General features: G+C 41.6%; 2 protein-coding genes across 2 annotated transcripts; one reads left to right on the forward strand and one right to left on the reverse strand.

The window, feature by feature from the left end:
- The first annotated feature begins 722 nt into the window (after positions 1 to 722).
- LOC139874519 (uncharacterized) lies at positions 723 to 2811 on the forward strand. The gene is made up of 3 exons (XM_071861943.1): positions 723 to 909; positions 1495 to 1761; positions 1830 to 2811. The coding sequence occupies exons 1-3, from the start codon at positions 723 to 725 to the stop codon at positions 2756 to 2758; spliced, it is 1383 nt and encodes a 460-aa protein (XP_071718044.1). The 3' UTR covers positions 2759 to 2811.
- Positions 2812 to 9994: 7183 nt separating this feature from the next.
- LOC139876864 (uncharacterized) lies at positions 9995 to 13641 on the reverse strand. The gene is made up of 9 exons (XM_071864253.1): positions 13409 to 13641; positions 13116 to 13290; positions 12327 to 12415; positions 12097 to 12235; positions 11350 to 11424; positions 11145 to 11266; positions 10983 to 11058; positions 10786 to 10845; positions 9995 to 10425 (listed from the first exon to the last, which is right to left on the reverse strand). Exons 2-9 carry the CDS (start codon positions 13236 to 13238, stop codon positions 10279 to 10281), a joined length of 831 nt encoding a protein of 276 aa, XP_071720354.1. The 5' UTR covers positions 13239 to 13290; positions 13409 to 13641; the 3' UTR covers positions 9995 to 10278.
- Positions 13642 to 24039: the final 10398 nt, after the last annotated feature.

Raw genomic sequence — 24039 nt, forward strand, 5'->3', positions numbered from 1 at the left:
TGTTGCTAACGACGATTAGGGTTTGTATTTATAGGCAAACCCTAATTCTAGAACCGTCATAGGATAGTGATAATCGTTTCCATAACCATCTCCCCCGAATCACGGATATAATTATGGAAAAGATATTTGCTTGTTAGCTAAGCAACCGCCGTAAAGGGACCAGATACGGATCCGCATGCCGCATGACGCATGAGAGCACCCCGCATACGCACCATAGCGCATGCCCGTGTGTATGTTACATGCGCATGCGGGCTGCGGTATCATTAAGTCCCCCCAGTTTGATGTTATATGACGCAAGTCATATGATATCAAACTATTAAGCGAAAAAGAGAAAACAAAAGGACGACGAGCATTTAATGTCCTCGCGTGCGCCTCGATGCCTGTCACAATCGCAGAAGCCCATTCGGCTGACAAGACATAAAGTAACAGTGCCGCAGGCGCGTGCGAACCACGCGCGTGTTTGTAATCATTCTTAACTGACACCACGCGCGATCAGCAAATGCTACCCGTCGATTGCATTACACGTGTATGGCCACGATCACACCATTCCAACCCACGCTCCCCCAATCTTGCCTATAAATAGCCCCAAATCACACACATTTTCACTTTTCCGGTGTCAAGCTTCCCAAATACGCTCACGCCTCCAAATCCTATCAATTCCGATCAACTCCGTCATATTCCGATCGTCATTTAAAGGTCAGTCGTTCTCCATTCATCTAAAAATGACCAAAGCTAATGAAACTTTCGTAGAGAATGTAGAGTCCAACATAGGCCAGAAAAACATCGACCACTTAGTTAAGCAATACCCCCTTCTAGCGGGTTACAATCCGGTACCACCACTGCCTAGCCAGCGAGCCCATCAGCCACCAGAGAATAAGGTGGTGATCTACGAACATGCTTTTAAGCATGGTAATTTTAGGGTTCCACCCTCCGACTTCTTTTTAGGCGTACTAGATCATTTCAAAGTAGGGCTAGGGCAATTGCACCCGTATGCTATAGGCAAAATCGTTCTATTCGAGATGTGGTGTGTTGCACTCAACACAGTACCATTGGTGAAGGTTTTTTGCCACCTATTCCGCTTAGCCAGCCACCATAAATCTTGGTTCACCTTCTTCGCACGCCAAAATTTCACAAAAACCCCGAAATCGAATGCGGGAAGTTGGAAAGAAACTTTTTTCTTCGTCGACCAGACCGTAGTAGGCACTGGCTTCCCGCAGACGCTCATTTGGTGCGAGAAGGTAGAAAAAGATGTGAACAAGATGCCAGCGTTGGATGACGAGGAGAAAAAGTTGTTGAAGCAGTGCGTCAACGCACAAATGGTGCACCGTTCGTATGGTAATGTTATGCTGCGGTTGGGGAAGATCTCCGCGTATTGGCCTTGGGAGGATGTGCGGCCGGCCATAGTTGGCCCCGATGGAAAGGGTAGGAATAGCATAAACGCGTACTTACATAAATTTTTGTATATTTTCTAACGCAGACGTTTATTGTTTGCAGAGATGAGGATGAAGAAGGTGCTTACCGCGGAGGAGATTGCTGGGATCTCTTTCCGCAAGCAGGATGTGGACAAACAGCTAGAGCAGGCAGCTGCTAGCGAACATGTGGAGGAAACGCCGGCAGAGTCAGGCAATAAACGCAAGGCGGCTGGGACGTCCGAGGCTCAGAAGAAGAAGAAGATGACTCCTAAGCAGCTGGAGGACATGCGCAACGACAATTTTGTTGCCATCGAGCCGCGGTCCGCAGACCTACCTCCCCCCATTAATGGTGAGCGTTTATTTTTTCGCATGTATACCGCGTAGAAAAATCTGCGTACTAATCTGAGTATTTTGCAGAGCATGTGGAGGAGACGCAGCCAACAACACCGCGGGTCAACCCCGAGCTGGAGGCCACTGCCACATCCAAAGACAAGGCGATACCCGTCGAGTCTGAGTCTACATTACCTCCTCCGCAAGGCAGCTTCCGTGTTGCCAACCTCCGCCAACTTTGCCAGTCCTCCGCAGAAAATGCTGCGGAGCAATCTGCATTCTTGCAGCAAATCTTCCCAGCAGAGTTCCGCGAGCAACTGGCCGCGCTGCCGTTTAACCAGGCGCTCAACGCCTTTGTCCAGAACGGGCTGGTATTCTTTGGGATGTTTGCGGATCAAGCCCGTCGATCCTCCAGCCTATACGATGTTGCACTGCGCAAAGAGGTGGAGTTGGGTTTGCTGCAGGCGGGTGTAGATCAGGTCAAGAAGGACAGGGACGCTGCTGAGGAGGCCCGCAAAGCTGTTGAATTGACTGCGGCCGAAACCAAGACCCTCTTGATTCAAGAAAGAAAAAAGAATCAAGAGCTTGTGGGTGCGGTTGATCAGGCAAAGGGGGAAACTGAGCGAGTGAGGCTGGAGTTGGAAAAGGTGACGAGGGAGAGGGACGATGCGGTTACCAACCGCGAGCTGGCCGAGGCAGATATGACAAAGCTGCGCACCGCACTCCCCGCAATTGCGCAGAAAGTGATGGACTCCGAGCCCGTGTCCGACCGGTTTAATGCCTATGTCGATGCGGTCAAGGACCATGAGGTGAACAAGGCTGTGCGGGAAGTGATCCAGGCATGCGGCCTAACTCCACCGTTCCCCGACATTGTCCAAAAGAAATTAAAGGAGGGAACGGCCGCGGCGCTGCTGGAGGCGGAAGAGGCAATCAAGTCCATCCCTATCCCTTTGATCAATGCGTTTGCGGCTGACCCGACGATGCCGCTTGATGGGTTTTTGAAGGAGGATTACTAGAGTAGTTTGTGCCGTAAGCCCTAATCTTAGGCAGGTAATTGTAAATGTATTTTGGAGCCCTAAGTCCCATGTTGGGCAGGCATGTGAAACAATTACTTATGTAATAATTTATTTGGATGTGTATATATGTTTGTCTGTTATGCATGCGTGATGTCCTTGTTTATATATCGCGAATCAAAAAAAATTATGAACCGCATGCGCATGCGCATAGTTAACCACAACTTATGCGTATGCGGATGGTACTGCGTAAAATAAACCAATATTTTAACTTACCTTTAATAATTTAGACTCAAAAGCTACTGCGCTATTGCTTTGTCATGTACTAGAGGTGCACTATTAGTTGTATGGTAAGCAAACGCAACTAAAAACAAACCAATGTTTTTATGCTTAGGAGTTCCTCAAGCAAACCAATGCGAGAGCGATTACGCACAAGCAAACCAATGCTTGTATTTTTTTTTTTAAAGTCGACTTTGCAGCCATCTAGTCTGCGTGGCGCTTGGCTAGGGGAAAACCAATTCCCTTCGCCTGCCGTTATTGTCTAGCCTTGTAACCAAACAGGCTTCTGCCGCACGGGGGCTAGAGGACACCCCTTAAGTAGGCAGGAACCGCATACAAAAAATATAAATGGACAACAAAAGTATGCGCATGTAATTATTTTTATTTGGCATTAATTATGATTACAACTGCGACATATCCGAAAGGATGAAAAATACAAAAAATAATGTGCTAAACAAATTGGAGTGATCAAGTCCATCTAGCTACATGTAACATTTTTTCAATAACGTCGCATGCTAAGTGCGTTTCACAGGTTTGCCATCTAATGTCTCTAGATGGTATGCCCCGGTGTTGCTTGCTTTTGCTACCCTGTATGGGCCCTCCCAACGAGGTCCCAGTTTCCCAGTATCTTCCGCATGACTTGCATCGTTCTGGCGCCAAACCAAATCACCGCACTTATAAGTGCGTGAACGCACACGCTGATTGTAATACTTTGCGATTTTCTGCTTGTTATTTGCTTCGTTAACAGCCGCAGAGAGTCTGCGTTCTTCAAGCAGATTAAGATTTTCCCGCAGAGCTTCAGAGTTATTTTGCTCATCAAAGTTTTGTATGCGGAACGTTGGTACCCCAATCTCTGCGGGTACAACAGCTTCTGACCCATAAACCAAACTAAACGGAGTCTCACCAGTGCTTGCTTTGGGTGTGGTTCTATGCGCCCATAAAACCTTTGGAAGCTCATCCACCCAACCAACGCGGTCATGACCCAACCTTGCCTTGATTCCAGCAACTATATCTCGGTTGGTAACTTCGCACTGGCCATTCGCCTGCGGATGCGCAACTGAAGTAAAAGTTTGCTTAATATTAAGCTCCGCACACCAACTGCGAAAAGGATCGCCGGCAAATTGTGTACCGTTATCACTAACAATTTCATTGGGTATGCCGAATCGACAGACAATGTCTTCCCATACAAAATTCCGCACTCTTTTCCCTGAAATTGTTGCCAGCGGTTTCGCTTCGACCCACTTCGTGAAGTAATCGATTGCAACAATTAAGAATTTGACATTTCCTGCGTGTGCAGAGTATGCGTAAGATAATGACGTAAGTAGCATATTTAGCAAATGAATGGCAATATTACCTTGGCCTTTGGGGAATGGTCCGACTATGTCGATCGCCCATTTGCAGAATGGCCATGGTGAGGAGACCGGTATCATTGGATGCGCAGGTGCCCTGCTGATAGGTGCATGTATTTGGCATGATTCGCATTGCTTGACAATACGCGCCGTGTCTGCGTACATAGTAGGCCAATAATAACCTAACCGCATGATTTTTGACACAATGGACCTGTGTCCCGAATGAAGGGCGCATGCACCCTCATGCACCTCGCGTATAACTTCCTCTGCCTCTTTCGGACCTATGCACCTTAAATGCGGTCCCAAATAGTTTTTTCGATACAAGACGTCAACCTCAAGGGCATAAAGCGGTGCCTTTGTGCGGACTTTCTTCGCATCAGAGGAGTCCGCGGGTGAAGTGCCGTCCCGTAAAAAAGCGATGATGGGCGTCATCCACGTTGGGCTTGATTCCTCAACCGGTGCCACTAGAGGCATCATGACAATAGATTTTGCGTTGAGTTCCCCTATTAGAATTTTCTTACCCATATGATCAAAAGCCAAGGCAGCTAGTTTGCTTAGCGCATCCGCCTTCTTATTTTGCCCCCGCATTACGTGCGAGATTTGAAAAGCCTCGAACTGGTCAGCGAGATTATGAACAAGCGATAAATATTGCTGCATAGCAATGTCGTGCGCTTCGAAGTCTCCGCAGACTTGATTGCATACTAGCTTTGAATCCACGTAAGCGTGCAAGATTTTAACATTTAACTTATGCGCGATGCGCATACCTGCTAGCAGAGCCTCATACTCTGCTTCATTGTTTGTGACAGCAAAATTAAACCGCAGTGCGTACGTATGTTTCTCACCGCCTGGACCTGTCAAAATTACACCTGCGCCTGCGCCAGATGCGCTACACGCACCATCGGTGTATAATTCCCATGGTGATAGAACAGGTGCGGGCGGATCTTGATGTTCTGCTGACGCTTCGACATCCGCAGGTATTTCTGCTAGGTAGTCAGCAAGTATTTGACCCTTAACCGCACTGCGTGAAGAAAAGTTTATTTCATGTTCTCCCAATTCGACTGCCCACTTGGCCATTCGGCCAGAAATCTCGGGCTTGTACAGTACTTGTTTGATTGGCTGATCAGTTAGAACCACAATCGGATGTGCTTGAAAGTATCGGCGCAAACGCCGCGCTGTATGGACAAGCGCATATACTAGCTTCTCTATTGGCGAGTAGTTTACTTCGCTTGATGTCAGCGTCTTGCTTACGAAGTAGACCGGCATTTGTGTCTTTTCGCGGTCTGCGATGAGAACTGAACTGATTGCTTCCTTTGATGCCGCAAGGTACAGCGTTAACGTCTCCCCAGGGACTGGCGCAGTAAGTGTTGGTAACTCTGCAAGCACCTTTTTCATCTCCTGAAAGGCTGATTCTGCTTCCTGAGTCCAGACAAAATCCTTTTTCTTCAAACAGTTTTTCAAAGTGTTAAAGAATGGTAGCTGACGCTCTGCGGCTTTTGACAAAAACCGCGTGATTGCTGCGAGCTTCCCAGTGAGACTCTGCACATCTTTCTTTGTTTTCGGAGATGGTAAATTATCAATAGCTTCAATCTTTTTGGGATTAGCCTTGATACCCCGCGCTGTCACCACATGACCTAGAAACTTGCCTTCCTCCTCTCCAAAGCTACATTTAAGCGAATTAAGCTTCATGTTGATCCTTCGCAGAGACGCAAACGTTTCTAGGATGTCTGCGAGCATGTCTTCTTCGGTGTTGCTTTTGATTACCAAGTCATCGACATACGCTTCAAGATTTCTGCCAATTTGAGGCTTGAATGCTGCGACAATTACACGCTGATAGGTCGTGCCCGCGTTCTTCAAGCCGAAAGGCATCTTTGTGTAACAATAAATACCCTGCGGCGTATGAAAAGCAGTCTTGTCTTCGTCTTCCGCAGCCATTAGAATTTGGTGATAACCTTTGTATGCGTCCAGAAAGCACTTATATCTGAATCCAGACAAAGATTCAACCTTCCAGTCTATCTCCGGGAGAGGGTAATTGTCTTTAGGACATGCTTTGTTAATGTCTTTAAAATCAACGCACATTCGCCAGTTACCATCAGCCTTTTTCACCAACACCGGATTGGCAACCCATGTTTGATAACGCACTTCGCGTAGAATGTTTGCTTTGACAAGGTTGTCTACTTCTGCGCATAGCCAATCACTGCGGTCTAAAGCCATATGCCGCTTCTTTTGTCTAACAGGTGTGAGCGATGGATTAACATTCAATTTATGTTCCGCAATGTCCCGCGGGACACCTGTCATATCTGATTCGCGCCATGCGAAAACATCTGCGTTTGCGGACAATATACCATGTAACTTAGCCTTGGTTTCAGCTGATAAACCTGCGCCGATTTTTATACCCTTATCTGGATGCAAGCGATTAGCAATGACCGCACTGCTTGCAATCTGCTCCCCGACGCTAGGGATGTTAATTTGCACAACTGACGCACATATCTCAATCGTTTGATGTGACGCCATTGTGGCAACTCCTCCCTTAGTAGGAAACTTAATCAAACCGTGCACTACCGAAGGTATGATGTTAAAACGCCGTATGAAATTTCTTCCCAGTAGCGCATTATATCGCGAAGTCGAGCGAACCACATAAAAGTCAACTAATTCGTTCCTTATTAACTGCGGATTCTTGTCATCTTCGAGCTCTATTAATAACTCTATCCGTCCCACGGGCCATGAGCTTTCTCCGGAAAAACCAGACAGCGTGATATCAGACGGACGTAGCTGCGCCTTCACGTGTTCAGGAAGAAATTGATAGCAATGCTCGTACATAATGTCAACGCCGCTCCCAGTGTCGACATGCATGCGCTTGACCTGCACCCCGCAAGAAGGAATGCAGCACTTGATAATGATAGGTTCATTCACCCTGTCAATTGACATCACAGGAGGGAAAGTGATTGGAAGAAGTTCCCAATCCTGATGATCGTTATACTTTCTTCGCTGACCTAATTTCTCTGCGTCAACCATGTTAATGGTTAAATCAGCATTTTTGGCCTTATCCACTTTCTGCCACGCGAAGGTTTTAGTTTTTGACCCCTCTTCTGTGGCTTTCCCTTTATCTTTCTTTGGCGGTTTGAGGTGATCCAACTTACCCGCACGGAGCGCCTCCAGTACCCGTTCCATCAAGTTTTTACACCTATTCGTATCGTGCCCGTAATCATCGTGAAATTCACAATACTTTGTCTTATCCCGCTTACCAAATTCTGTAAGCGGAGTTGGGACCGCGAAGGTCGCGCATACTGGCTCCGTCGCCAAAATTTCTTTGGGCGTTTTGGATAAGCTTTTAAGAAGCGCATAGTTCTGATTGTTGATGCCGCGCTGATTATTGCTTCGATAATTGCCATTAGATCTCCCCTTTTCACTTCTGATAGGACCGCCACTATGGTAACGCCCGCGAGAATTATTTCCGCGGTTTTGATCTCGTGAGCGGTCATCATCATCCTTTTTTTCATTTCGCGAGCTGCTTGTGGGAACATCGTTATCTTCGCCACTCCGCATATAATCGTGACATTCTTTAAGCGCCTCAGCGTAAGTTGTTGGCACCGTATGACGCAAACGCTTGACTAGCGTTGGGTGCCGTTCTGAATTGATGCCATGTATGAGTCCTGATATCTGTTGTTCTGGCTTGAGATCTGGAATGCGCAAACATTCATTAGTATACCTTGTGAGATACTCTCCCAAAGATTCCTTGGATTTCTGCGTAATATCATGGCATTCAATGTGAGTGCGCTTGCGTGGTCTTTGATTCTGATACTGCAATAAAAATTTTGTTCGCAGATCCATGAATCCGGCAATACTGCCCGCCGGGAGTTTATTGAACCATTCGCGAGCAATGCCCTGCAAGGTCATTGGAAATATTTGGCACGCAACCGGATCCACCCAACCTTGAGTGCGCATTGCACCCTCAAAGCGCTGTAAAAAGTCATCCGGATCGGACAAACCATTATAAGTACCTAGCGTACCAGGTATCTTTGGTGCTGCTGGAAACGGATATGCAGTTATGTGCGGAGGAAATTTGTCAAAAGTAGTCGGTAGCTCGAAAGGTGGTTTAACAGGATCCCCTTTTAAACCCGCAAAGAAACGCCGCATCATGTCCTGAACGAAGTCAGGCTGCGAAAATAAGTGAACCATGTCAGGGGGTGCGGCCTGCATAAATTGCCCTGCAAGATTAGCCTGCCCCTGAATATTTTGCCAAGGTTGACCCTGCATCTGCGGATATACCCACGGCTGCGGTGTTGGAAAAGAGGGATTACTTGAAGATGCCGAATACACAGGTTGTAAGGGGAGCGAGACCTGTGGCGCAGATGCCTGCGAAAACTGAGGATACACACTCAAGAGCCCAACCGTTTGCGCTGTGCTTTGTTGTTGCGCTGTTATTGGCGCCCAATGAGAGTTTGCGTCTGGAATGACACCAAATCCCCAGCTGTTAAGTAACGCCTGCGCATCCGCAGGGGTTAAGAATTGAGAAACTGGGCGCGGTGGTTGCCAAGGTTGCAGGGGTGTAAACGACGAGTTTTGCTGAATAGTCTGCGTCTGCAGAGGTATCGAAACAGTGGTACTGTAAATAGGTACCTGGCCGCAGCAAACTACATGTGGTCCCATGGTTTCGCCACCAGCGTTTATCGGGATAACCCTTGGATCCACCGATGAAAAATCCAACCGCGTGGTTGTGACTGGTGAGTTTGCTCTTGGCGGTGTAACCTCATCCGGATATATCGGCTTAAACCGCTGAAAGGGTTCGCCAGATACAGGTGGGGGGTACATTGTGTACCCTGCTTGAGCAGCCGCCTCCGTAGTCAAAACTGGCGTTTGCTGACTACCAGACGGCGCGTGTTGAATTGCTGTTTGAGTATGCTCCGATGATTCCTCGGAAGTCATGATACTGTTAAAAAGAAAAAATTCAAAAAATTCTGTAAATAGCGAATCATAATTCAAAACCTAAAAAGAAAGAACAATTAAACAGTTTTGAATTAATTCGACTCTCAATGAAAGCACCACTTGATCATGCATATTTTAACCGAGGGGTCTTAACATGCTTGCTCAACGTAAAGGAGGGGTTTAAGGATCTTAGAACGTGGCTCTCCGGTCCGGCTACCGTGAATAACCCTGGCCGACATGATGATGTCGGCGGGGTGGCCAAGTGATTAAGTCCACCTTCGATGACGTCCGTCGATCAGAAGGCCCCAAGCAAGGTTGTAGGTACCAGTTAATAAAGAACTAACCTGTTAACCTTTAGAAGATGATAGAGGATGTAAGTTACGTAGGATGTGTGGTAGAAGATGGCTACGTAACGTGGTATGTTGCTAACGACGATTAGGGTTTGTATTTATAGGCAAACCCTAATTCTAGAACCGTCATAGGATAGTGATAATCGTTTCCATAACCATCTCCCCCGAATCACGGATATAATTATGGAAAAGATATTTGCTTGTTAGCTAAGCAACCGCCGTAAAGGGACCAGATATGAATCCGCATGCCGCATGACGCATGAGAGCACCCCGCATACGCACCATAGCGCATGCCCGTGTGTATGTTACATGCGCATGCGGGCTGCGGTATCATTAACTATTCTAAATCACAATTAGTAGGATAGAAATTTGCAATGTGCAATAGTGACATAATATTTTAACCATGGTACATAACTTTTTACTGTAGATTACTAGTTACTACGGAGTAATAAAAAGAGAACTTCTCTTCACATAAATAAATGCAGCAAAAAAATTATATAACCTTACCGACTTTTGCAAAGATTGCTGCTTTATTGCATTTTTGCAAACAAAAAGGTTAATTTGTGACGAAAAAGTAGGCGTGTGATGGTTAAAAATAATGACAAAATTACAATAAAACAAATCAACTACTATGAGGCTTTGTTAACTTGGTGACGGTTTTAACCATCCCTTTCGCAATCTTCCAAAACCAAAACAAATTCATCAACGCCAATGCGGATGGGATTAACATCAAGGTGTAAAATCCGAGTGGATAGTAAACTAACTTCACCTGCAAGAAAATAAAAAATAAAGAACAGATGTGACAAAATGAGCGGGTTGAGTAACGCAAAAATATGTAAACTTTTGGTAGGGGTCTAAATGGGTCAAGCTGACCCAAAGCTCTTTGGTCACAAAAACTAAAAAAATAAAATAAAAAAAGTAATAGTGTGTAAAATGATTTCAGAAGTTATATTCTTTCAATATTGACCCAGAACATATACAGATTGATTAGCAGTTTTACCCATTAAAATGTATTTCGGGTGACTTTTGAGCCATTTTCTTCTAAGATTTTTGGTTTTGTTTTTCATTTAGATAAAAATAGCCCGAATCAAAAGTGTCATCTTTACAACAAGGGCTTGAAACTATTTACCTGATCAAAATGCGTATAGATATGGTAGAAAAAGTAGACGAACAAAATGATCCTAGCAACCTGCACAAACACAAATCCGTGTCTCTTTATGTACTAAAATCGCAAGAACAGTAATAAAATGAGTTATATAACTATTATAACACAAATGTCTATTTGTGTATTAACTATATAGAGACTTAGGGTACGATAGACGTTACCAACCACCCTACAAACATTGCAATGCCGTTTAACATGTAAAGGGTGGAGTTCTTCTTATTGGCAACATCCAAATACCTGAATATGCAAATGTAACTATCAATTTTTGGGATTTAAATGTTAAGAAATAAAGTTTGAAAGTGCTTTTTTGGGCCGATTATTACCATCTTAGATTCACAAACGGAGTAGTGATCTCCGTGAAAAGAACGATAAGGATGTAAAACTGAACTTGGCCACTTATGAGAGATTGAACAATGGCGAACAACGAGAGCCCATGGTGCAAAAACTGTCAAAACAAGAAGATATTAAAATTAAAATTAATATATATAAATACTAAAAAAGGATAGGAATGTTTTAAAGGGTACTTACATATTCAGCACCACCTAAAGTAGGATATGTCCATACAATCATCCCGAAATCCGACAAGAAATAACCAATGGATATCTGCCACATACAAGAAGAAAAATGCACATAAGCACATACCCTTTTTTTCAATGATATTAATACGTGGGTCCCACAAGTACAGTTGTAAACGAAAGAGGCTCACAATCACATTTTGATTTCAACAATCCATAAAATGAAGACGTTATGTTGAGTGTTTGGTGATTGGTTCTGATGTCAAGTTTAAGCATTAGTTCTGTCTGTTGTTGTTTTGGGTTGTAATTGCTCCCTGTGACCCTGTTGCTTTACTGTTTTGGGTAGGTCTTGTGCCTAACCCATGTTCATCTTTATATGCTTATATTCCATTTTATTTGTCAAAAAAAAAAAAAAAAAAAAAAAAAAAAAAAATTTAAGACGTTATATGGTCTAAAAATATGGACGAGAAAAAATGGGTGGGTTGGGTAACATGTCAAAATATATCATATTGGGTTGACTGGCATTTGTCCACTTACTATTTTACTAAGCAATGTGTTAAACATTATGATGGGAACTATACTAGTAAACATATGTATAAAATGTTAATAAACCGTTTTAAGATGTTGAGGAAATGTGACTAACATGTTCAGCAATTTTCAACACATTCGACCCATTTCGTTTCAGGTAAGCTAATACACTTTTGAGTAAAATGGGTTGAAATTGCCACCTCTTTCAGAGCGCCTATAAAAAAAGACATACCCCAAGTAGAGTGTCGGATGAGGCAGACGATCGATTAATAATCAACTCTTTTCGGTCGTGTTCATCAAAAAGATTCGAAAAGACCAAAAAGTAAAGAGAACCAATGGCTGCAAAAATTGCATGAAACGTCGAAAAGCCCCTAAAGCCGTAAATTAAGATTAAGTTAGCTCATAAAACGATAATAATAAGCTCTAGAAAACAGAACCATTCAAGCTGAAAACGAATATAACCGGTTTTTCCATTCAAGTTTCTTCTTTTTATCAAGTTTGATAAAGCCTTCATAGACCAAGGGGCTAATTATGCCTGTCAATTCATAAACCTTCAAAACAAAAACAAATCCACTTAGAATTATAGAAAATACAGCACATCAAGATATATATTATCAAATAGAACTTGGTAGACGATTAAAGAACTTAGATTTTAAACTAAAATGTTATGGTTCTGATAATTGCAACTTGACACTAAGTATCTTCCAAGCGATAATCTGATTGTTTTGATGTTTGCTTTGAAGGTGATTATCAATTAGGATTGGCATCGGTCCGGGTACTGGCCGGGTATAAGTAATCCCCGACCCGAAACCGATTAAGAAAACTCGTCCCATACTCGGACTCATACCCAGTAGCGGATCTGGGAATCTTAGTCATGGGTGTCACTAGTTACAAACTCAAAATGGTGTCACTCAAAAAAAAAATTACACCATCTAATGTATCACTAGTTAAAAGCCCAAAAAAATTTCCAATGCATCGCGTATTTCACTTGTACGGGTATTTTTGCCATCTCTATTATCGATTATCTGATTATCACAACTATAGCTTTTAAAGTGTGATTATAGATTAGACATTTTTTTTTTTACCAACAATTATATGCTACTCTACTTATAGTTTCAACTTAGAAATCAAGCAGTATACTCATTGGGCAACACATTGTAAATTATAATTGGAAATTAATATACCATCATAAAAGGTATACTAGGACAACCCAAAAGAAAAATACACAAAATTAAAAGCAAGACTACTTACAGTTCTACACATAATAATTCCTCCAATAACTGCAGATAACCACAAGATTTGTTTACTTGAAGTAGCATGATCAGATATAGTTTCATAAGCAGAAACAGCATATTCCAAATTTCTTCCTTCCATAATTCTTTTTTTTTTTTTTTTTTTTCAGTGATTCCACCAAAAAAAACCAAAACTGCTCAAAAAACACACTTTAAACAAAATTAGCAGACACCCACTTCAAGATTTGCAAAATTAAATGAACCCAAAACAAAAAGTTGCAAACTTTATGAGAAATAAACACAAAAACTTACCGGGGATGTATGAAAAGATACACAAAGTAAATGATTAATGTGAAAGAAACTATAAACCCTGAGTGAATTTATGAAGATGGTAAAGTATTTGGGGAATTGATAACGGTAGGAAGTAGATATTATTAAGTTATTGTACGCTCATAATAAGTTAAGTTTGATACACAAACAAACGGAAATTATTTTACTCATAAATGGTGTGTGTGTTTGAAATAATTTTGAACTGGGGGTGGTGATGTGGATAAAGAGAGAACTCGAAGGCAGGCCAAATGGGTGATGTTAGCTGGATATTTACAAACCGCACAAGTCCTTTGACTTCAATTATATTTTTTATTTTTTTGAGGATGGATGGATTGCGATATTTCACCATTCTTAAAAATATTTAATCATCAATAAATATATTAAAAAATATGCAATAATAAGTTGTAATACAAGTAATCAATAAGTATCTCTGATGTAGTATAATGTAGCATTATTAAATCCTACAATACAAGTCAAACATTTACGTTCTTCGTATTAAAATATGTCTAAACATCACGAAAGTCGGGATGAAAAGATGAGAGCGACCGAGGACAGCCCAGCTGCCAACAATGCTCTCGAGTATTAATGTATAGTAATTAATTAATTATCTTATTAAAAGTGATAAACAAATTTACTAATTGTATGTGTATATTCACAAGTAATTAAATAAATCTAATGAATTAGCAAATCGAATTTTATCTGCGGCCGATCATGTATTATCCGTGGCGGATAGTGCATACGCATCATAGGTCCACGACTCGTTGACAGGTATACCTTTTTACACTATAACCATGTCTGCGGGTAAAATTCTTTAGTTTTGATCACCCATCACAATATCACAGTTCACAAATTTTGCTCACCCGTTATCACCCTATTGCAAACTACATAGAACATTCATGAGCTTTACTTAAAAAATAAACATACCACATATTATCTGTTGGAAGCTTCGACGAGCCCAACACACCACTATAGAGGATCTAGACTATACTAGACTCACTACACCAACACTTTGACGTTGGTTAGCCTTTAATTTTATAAATCCTTAGTGCACAATGTACTTAGGCGACAGTGTCGACCATATATCTTTAGGCGGTATAACCGACCATGTATTACTTAGGCGGCAGAGCCGACCATATAATAAGAACAACAAAAGTGCACTAAGAACTTAAACACAAACTAAGGCTTGATCGGGAAACTTAACAAAAACACTTATATTAAATTACAATTACAATATTACTTACAAGTTTTATCTTCTCTACTTTCGCTAACTCACACTCTTCTTCTCTTCTTCACAACTCACTTCTTATTTCACTCTCACAACTTCACACAACACAAATGAAATCTCCTCCCATATTTATACTACTCCATGGAACATTCTAGAACCTAGATATTTCCATGGATATATAAATATCTAGATATTTCTACAACCTACAAATATCTAGATTTTTCTTTTACATTTCAATTCTAGATTTTTCTCTCATATTCTAATATCTAGATATTTTCTTATACATATTAATATCTAGATATTTTACCCATATACATTTACTAATTCCATATTATTCTAAATTTGCATTGTATTTTAACACTCCCCCTCAATGCAAATTTTCTTCCAACGATGTCTTGCAGACCATTCCAAGTGCTTCTCTGAATTTTGTAAACTTCGGTTTACTTAGGCTCTTGGTGAATATATCTGCTACCTGTTCATCTGTCTTTGTTGGCACCATCTTGATCTCCCCTTCAAGGACCTTCTCGCGAACATAGTGATAGTGTACTTCTATATGTTTTGTTCTTGCGTGAAAGACTGGATTCTCTGCTAGACGTATAGCTGATAGGTTATCGCAGAAAAGCTCTACTTGATAGTATGTTGATTGATGAAGATCTTCCATTAGTTGTTTCAACCATGTAATTTCTTGTGTTGCTGACGATGCCGATCGATATTCTACTTCAGTGCTTGACAAGGATACTGTTGGTTGTCTCTTGCTGCACCATGATATTACTCCTGATCCAAGACTAAACATGTATCCAGTTGTTGACCGTCGTGTATCATAGTCTCCAGCGTAATCGGCATCACAATATCCAGTCACGTGACATTCTTTTGTTTTCTTGTACAAAATGCCAAAGTTAATAGTGCCTTTAACATACCTTAAGATGCGTCGTACAACATCAAGGTGAGGCTTCTTCGGATTGCTCATGTATCGACTAACCACTCCAACTGCATAAGATATGTCTGGCCGGCTTAGTGTGAGATAAATAAGACTTCCGACCATCTTTCGATACATGGTAACATCTTGAAGACTTTTTCCTTCATCTGCTCGTAGTTTTGTATTCGGATCCATCGGAGTTGAGATAGGTTTGCAATTAAGCATTCCGTACTTTTGTAAAAGATCTCGCGCATATTTCTGTTGTCCCAAAAATAATCCTTCTCTTTTCTGCTATATTTCGAGTCCAAGAAAATGTTTGAGTTCTCCAAGCTCCTTCATATGAAATCTGATAGACAGATTCTCTCTTGTTCTTTGAATCTCCTCATAGTGATCTCCCGTGATGATTAAGTCATCCACGTATACTAGCACTATGGCTAGTTTTCCTTGATCTTGTTTCACAAATAAACTAGAATCTGAAGGAGCAACTGTGAAATCACTTTTTACTAAAAACTCGCCAATCTTCCCGTACCAAGCTCTTGGAACCTGCTTCAAGCCGTATAGTGCTTTCTTTAATTTGCAGACATGGTCAGGATGGGACTTGTTCTCAAAGCCTCTTGGTTGCTCCATATAAATTTCTTTGTCAAGTTCTCCATGTAAGAAAGCATTCTTGACATCCATCTGCCACAGCTTCCAAGATTTGCTAGCGACTAAAGCTAGTAGAGCTCGAATTGTTGTGATCTTCGCCACTGGACTAAACGTTTCTTCATAATCCAGCCCATATTGTTGAGAAAAACCTCTAGCAACAAGTCGAGATTTATACCTTTCAATGGAGCCATCTGATCGAGTCTTCACCTTGTAAACCCATTTACAAGATATTGTTTTTACATCTTTTAGCTTTGGAACTAAACTCCATGTCTGGTTTTCTTTTAGTGCATTAATTTCTTCTTCCATCGCTTTCTGCCATTCTTGACTTTGTGCTGCTTCTTCATAAGTGGAAGGCTCAATATGTATTAATTCATCCACATGAGCAGCATTGGCATACCTCGGATTAGGTTGCCTCGGCCTTGTTGATCTCCGTAATTCTTGCACATGCTCCTCGGCATCCATTTGGCTTGGACGAACCTCTTCGAATGTAGATTGATGTACCCCAGTTTTCCATGGACTCGTTTCCTTAGAGTACGATCCATCTCCTTCTTTAATTGGATCCGATATGTGCTCTTTATGTTCTTCTTTCTCTTCTGGAACTTCTTCTAATCCATGAAATTCTGGAAGCTCTATCTTTTGAGGTGACCACCATGAAGAAGCTTCATCAAATACCACATTTCTTGAAGTATGACACTTCCCAGTATTTGGATCACAACATCTCCATCCTTTTCTTGATTCATCATAACCGACAAAAATGCATCGAATTGCCTTCTTATCAAATTTGCTTCGTAAATGATCTGGCACGAAGACATAGCATACACATCCAAAAACCTTGAGATGGTTGACGGTTGGCTTGATCTTCCATAATCTTTCATATGGTGAAATATATCCCAACTTTGTTTGTGGGAGTCTGTTAATCACGTATGAAGCCGTCCTCATACATTCGGCCCAAAATTTTCCTGGTACATTCTTACCATGAAGCATACTTCGACAGGTTTCAGCAAGATGACGATTCTTACGTTCTGCCACTCCATTCTGTTGTGGAGTATTAGGGCAAGTTAATTGCCTTCTGATCTTGTGCTTCTCAAGATACATATTGAACTCAGTCGATAAATATTCTCCTCCATTATCTGTGCGTAAGCATCGAATCTTAGTATTGAGCTCACTTTCTACCTTGTTCTTGAACTCTTTAAACTTCTGAAAAGTCTCCGACTTTTCCTTCATGAAGTAAACCCATACATACTTTGAGAAGTCATCAATGAATGTCACCATATACTTCATACCTCCAAGTGATGTTTGTTTCACTGGGCCGAAGACATCTGATTGTATGAGCTCTAGTGGTGTCTTGGACTGATGCGCTGACTCCTTGAATGGCAATTGGTGAGCTTTGCCAAATTGACATCCAGCACATATTGTATCTGTTCGGATATCAATTTGAGGAAGCCCATTTACTATGCGTTTTACCATCATCTCCTTTAACTTGTTGTAGCCCACATGCCCAAGACGTTCATGCCAAAGATCAGCCGTCTCATTTTTTTTGAGTCTTATCCACATAAGCTGTTTCAGCAGATAATACATAGACCGATTCTATTCTTCTTCCATGCATAACTGGATTGCCAACCACCTTTACTCTCTTGAATACGGACACATCTTCTGGTCCAAAGAGCACATAATTCCCTTCTGCTGTCAATTGTGGTACTGATAGTAAATTCTTCTTTAGGCCAGGGACATGATACACCTTCTCGAGTTGGAGCTTATGAGAGTCGCCTTCATTTGGAATTATTGTCTTTCCAATGTGAGAAATAGACAACCTTGAATTGTCGGCTGTCAACACGACTCTCTTTCCTTTGTAATCCTCCATTTCTTGCAGCTTCGTCTCATCATTGGTCATATGATTTGAGCACCCAGAATCAATGATCCAATCATCTTTGTAGTTTATTTTTGACTTTAAGGTTGCTGCAAGAGCTTGATCATCCATGTCAGCTTCAACGGAGAGTCCTGCTTCTGCATCCCATGTTTCCTCATTAATGGTTGCTTCGAATGTGACCTCTTTCTTCTCATCTCTTGCGGCGGCCACATTTTCTTCGAAAGTTCGCCTTCTGGGGAATCTACATTCTCGAGCAAAATGACCCTTCTTGCCACAATTGAAGCATTCACCATTGTTTCTCTTATCATTTTCCCCGTATTGTTGGCGATGATCTCTTCTTCCTTGTTGAGCTCCCCCTGAAGCGTTGCCTTTTGATTTTGGGTGACCCTTCCACCCATATGTCTTACTTTCTTTCATCGCCTCTTGTCTTCGAGATGTTGCTTTCTTTTTATTGGTGAAGAGTGCATCTTCTCCGTCTTTTACGGTTACTTCATTCATCTGCTTGGCTAATGCCTCTTGATTTGCCAATAGATTCTCCAGCTCTATTAATGATGGTTGAGTAGGCCATCCTCTCACAGCGGCTATAAATCCATTATACTCGGATCTTAAGCCGTGGATGATAATTCTCTTCATCCTTGCATCACTCACTTTCTCTTCAGGAGCAAGTTGAGATATCTCACGGCAAATTGATTTCACCTTGGTGAAGTACTGAGAAATAGACAGACTTCCTTGTGAGATACCCGCGAGCTCATTTTCCAAGAGCTGGAGGCGTGCTTCATTCTTCTTTGAAAATAATTTTTCAAAAGTTTCCCAAGCTGCCTTTGGTGTTTTCTCGTCACGGATGTGCTCCAATAGATCCTCCTCGATTGTAGTCTTCAATATAAATAAAGCCTTCCCGGCCTTGATGTTCCATTTTCTCAAGGCTTCAGCATTTTCTTTCGGTGGAGGCGTTGTGTCACTGCCAGCAACTATTTTCCATAAATCCTGTCCTTGTAGGTAGGACTCTATGCAAGTCCGCCAATAACCATAGTTGTGGTTATTGAGACTCTTGATTCCACTGCTCGTACTTGCAAGATCTGCCATCATGACGTCCAACGTCCAATAAGCTTGGTCCCTGACCGATGAGCTTTCACAGTTCCTAACTGTGCTCCGACAGAATCTCCCTTAGAGCCTTGGTGAAAACAAGTCGATGTAAACGTCCAACGTTTACCGATTTCCTCCACTTGAAATGGTCCCGAACGACCCGCTCTGATACCAATTGTTGGAAGCTTCGACGAGCCCAACACACCACTATAGAGGATCTAGACTATACTAGACTCACTACACCAACACTTTGACGTTGGTTAGCCTTTAATTTTATAAATCCTTAGTGCACAATGTACTTAGGCGACAGTGTCGACCATATATCTTTAGGCGGTATAACCGACCATGTATTACTTAGGCGGCAGAGCCGACCATATAATAAGAACAACAAAAGTGCACTAAGAACTTAAACACAAACTAAGGCTTGATCGGGAAACTTAACAAAAACACTTATATTAAATTACAATTACAATATTACTTACAAGCTTTATCTTCTCTACTTTCGCTAACTCACACTCTTCTTCTCTTCTTCACAACTCACTTCTTATTTCACTCTCACAACTTCACACAACACAAATGAAATCTCCTCCCATATTTATACTACTCCATGGAACATTCTAGAACCTAGATATTTCCATGGATATATAAATATCTAGATATTTCTACAACCTACAAATATCTAGATTTTTCTTTTACATTTCAATTCTAGATTTTTCTCTCATATTCTAATATCTAGATATTTTCTTATACATATTAATATCTAGATATTTTACCCATATACATTTACTAATTCCATATTATTCTAAATTTGCATTGTATTTTAACACTCCCCCTCAATGCAAATTTTCTTCCAACGATGTCTTGCAGACCATTCCAAGTGCTTCTCTGAATTTTGTAAACTTCGGTTTACTTAGGCTCTTGGTGAATATATCTGCTACCTGTTCATCTGTCTTTGTTGGCACCATCTTGATCTCCCCTTCAAGGACCTTCTCGCGAACATAGTGATAGTGTACTTCTATATGTTTTGTTCTTGCGTGAAAGACTGGATTCTCTGCTAGACGTATAGCTGATAGGTTATCGCAGAAAAGCTCTACTTGATAGTATGTTGATTGATGAAGATCTTCCATTAGTTGTTTCAACCATGTAATTTCTTGTGTTGCTGACGATGCCGATCGATATTCTACTTCAGTGCTTGACAAGGATACTGTTGGTTGTCTCTTGCTGCACCATGATATTACTCCTGATCCAAGACTAAACATGTATCCAGTTGTTGACCGTCGTGTATCATAGTCTCCAGCGTAATCGGCATCACAATATCCAGTCACGTGACATTCTTTTGTTTTCTTGTACAAAATGCCAAAGTTAATAGTGCCTTTAACATACCTTAAGATGCGTCGTACAACATCAAGGTGAGGCTTCTTCGGATTGCTCATGTATCGACTAACCACTCCAACTGCATAAGATATGTCTGGCCGGCTTAGTGTGAGATAAATAAGACTTCCGACCATCTTTCGATACATGGTAACATCTTGAAGACTTTTTCCTTCATCTGCTCGTAGTTTTGTATTCGGATCCATCGGAGTTGAGATAGGTTTGCAATTAAGCATTCCGTACTTTTGTAAAAGATCTCGCGCATATTTCTGTTGTCCCAAAAATAATCCTTCTCTTTTCTGCTATATTTCGAGTCCAAGAAAATGTTTGAGTTCTCCAAGCTCCTTCATATGAAATCTGATAGACAGATTCTCTCTTGTTCTTTGAATCTCCTCATAGTGATCTCCCGTGATGATTAAGTCATCCACGTATACTAGCACTATGGCTAGTTTTCCTTGATCTTGTTTCACAAATAAACTAGAATCTGAAGGAGCAACTGTGAAATCACTTTTTACTAAAAACTCGCCAATCTTCCCGTACCAAGCTCTTGGAACCTGCTTCAAGCCGTATAGTGCTTTCTTTAATTTGCAGACATGGTCAGGATGGGACTTGTTCTCAAAGCCTCTTGGTTGCTCCATATAAATTTCTTTGTCAAGTTCTCCATGTAAGAAAGCATTCTTGACATCCATCTGCCACAGCTTCCAAGATTTGCTAGCGACTAAAGCTAGTAGAGCTCGAATTGTTGTGATCTTCGCCACTGGACTAAACGTTTCTTCATAATCCAGCCCATATTGTTGAGAAAAACCTCTAGCAACAAGTCGAGATTTATACCTTTCAATGGAGCCATCTGATCGAGTCTTCACCTTGTAAACCCATTTACAAGATATTGTTTTTACATCTTTTAGCTTTGGAACTAAACTCCATGTCTGGTTTTCTTTTAGTGCATTAATTTCTTCTTCCATCGCTTTCTGCCATTCTTGACTTTGTGCTGCTTCTTCATAAGTGGAAGGCTCAATATGTATTAATTCATCCACATGAGCAGCATTGGCATACCTCGGATTAGGTTGCCTCGGCCTTGTTGATCTCCGTAATTCTTGCACATGCTCCTCGGCATCCATTTGGCTTGGACGAACCTCTTCGAATGTAGATTGATGTACCCCAGTTTTCCATGGACTCGTTTCCTTAGAGTACGATCCATCTCCTTCTTTAATTGGATCCGATATGTGCTCTTTATGTTCTTCTTTCTCTTCTGGAACTTCTTCTAATCCATGAAATTCTGGAAGCTCTATCTTTTGAGGTGACCACCATGAAGAAGCTTCATCAAATACCACATTTCTTGAAGTATGACACTTCCCAGTATTTGGATCACAACATCTCCATCCTTTTCTTGATTCATCATAACCGACAAAAATGCATCGAATTGCCTTCTTATCAAATTTGCTTCGTAAATGATCTGGCACGAAGACATAGCATACACATCCAAAAACCTTGAGATGGTTGACGGTTGGCTTGATCTTCCATAATCTTTCATATGGTGAAATATATCCCAACTTTGTTTGTGGGAGTCTGTTAATCACGTATGAAGCCGTCCTCATACATTCGGCCCAAAATTTTCCTGGTACATTCTTACCATGAAGCATACTTCGACAGGTTTCAGCAAGATGACGATTCTTACGTTCTGCCACTCCATTCTGTTGTGGAGTATTAGGGCAAGTTAATTGCCTTCTGATCTTGTGCTTCTCAAGATACATATTGAACTCAGTCGATAAATATTCTCCTCCATTATCTGTGCGTAAGCATCGAATCTTAGTATTGAGCTCACTTTCTACCTTGTTCTTGAACTCTTTAAACTTCTGAAAAGTCTCCGACTTTTCCTTCATGAAGTAAACCCATACATACTTTGAGAAGTCATCAATGAATGTCACCATATACTTCATACCTCCAAGTGATGTTTGTTTCACTGGGCCGAAGACATCTGATTGTATGAGCTCTAGTGGTGTCTTGGACTGATGCGCTGACTCCTTGAATGGCAATTGGTGAGCTTTGCCAAATTGACATCCAGCACATATTGTATCTGTTCGGATATCAATTTGAGGAAGCCCATTTACTATGCGTTTTACCATCATCTCCTTTAACTTGTTGTAGCCCACATGCCCAAGACGTTCATGCCAAAGATCAGCCGTCTCATTTTTTTTGAGTCTTATCCACATAAGCTGTTCCAGCAGATAATACATAGACCGATTCTATTCTTCTTCCATGCATAACTGGATTGCCAACCACCTTTACTCTCTTGAATACGGACACATCTTCTGGTCCAAAGAGCACATAATTCCCTTCTGCTGTCAATTGTGGTACTGATAGTAAATTCTTCTTTAGGCCAGGGACATGATACACCTTCTCGAGTTGGAGCTTATGAGAGTCGCCTTCATTTGGAATTATTGTCTTTCCAATGTGAGAAATAGACAACCTTGAATTGTCGGCTGTCAACACGACTCTCTTTCCTTTGTAATCCTCCATTTCTTGCAGCTTCGTCTCATCATTGGTCATATGATTTGAGCACCCAGAATCAATGATCCAATCATCTTTGTAGTTTATTTTTGACTTTAAGGTTGCTGCAAGAGCTTGATCATCCATGTCAGCTTCAACGGAGAGTCCTGCTTCTGCATCCCATGTTTCCTCATTAATGGTTGCTTCGAATGTGACCTCTTTCTTCTCATCTCTTGCGGCGGCCACATTTTCTTCGAAAGTTCGCCTTCTGGGGAATCTACATTCTCGAGCAAAATGACCCTTCTTGCCACAATTGAAGCATTCACCATTGTTTCTCTTATCATTTTCCCCGTATTGTTGGCGATGATCTCTTCTTCCTTGTTGAGCTCCCCCTGAAGCGTTGCCTTTTGATTTTGGGTGACCCTTCCACCCATATGTCTTACTTTCTTTCATCGCCTCTTGTCTTCGAGATGTTGCTTTCTTTTTATTGGTGAAGAGTGCATCTTCTCCGTCTTTTACGGTTACTTCATTCATCTGCTTGGCTAATGCCTCTTGATTTGCCAATAGATTCTCCAGCTCTATTAATGATGGTTGAGTAGGCCATCCTCTCACAGCGGCTATAAATCCATTATACTCGGATCTTAAGCCGTGGATGATAATTCTCTTCATCCTTGCATCACTCACTTTCTCTTCAGGAGCAAGTTGAGATATCTCACGGCAAATTGATTTCACCTTGGTGAAGTACTGAGAAATAGACAGACTTCCTTGTGAGATACCCGCGAGCTCATTTTCCAAGAGCTGGAGGCGTGCTTCATTCTTCTTTGAAAATAATTTTTCAAAAGTTTCCCAAGCTGCCTTTGGTGTTTTCTCGTCACGGATGTGCTCCAATAGATCCTCCTCGATTGTAGTCTTCAATATAAATAAAGCCTTCCCGGCCTTGATGTTCCATTTTCTCAAGGCTTCAGCATTTTCTTTCGGTGGAGGCGTTGTGTCACTGCCAGCAACTATTTTCCATAAAT

This window comes from Rutidosis leptorrhynchoides, chromosome 11, assembly GCF_046630445.1.
Source record: "Rutidosis leptorrhynchoides isolate AG116_Rl617_1_P2 chromosome 11, CSIRO_AGI_Rlap_v1, whole genome shotgun sequence".
Lineage (NCBI taxonomy): Eukaryota > Viridiplantae > Streptophyta > Magnoliopsida > Asterales > Asteraceae > Rutidosis > Rutidosis leptorrhynchoides.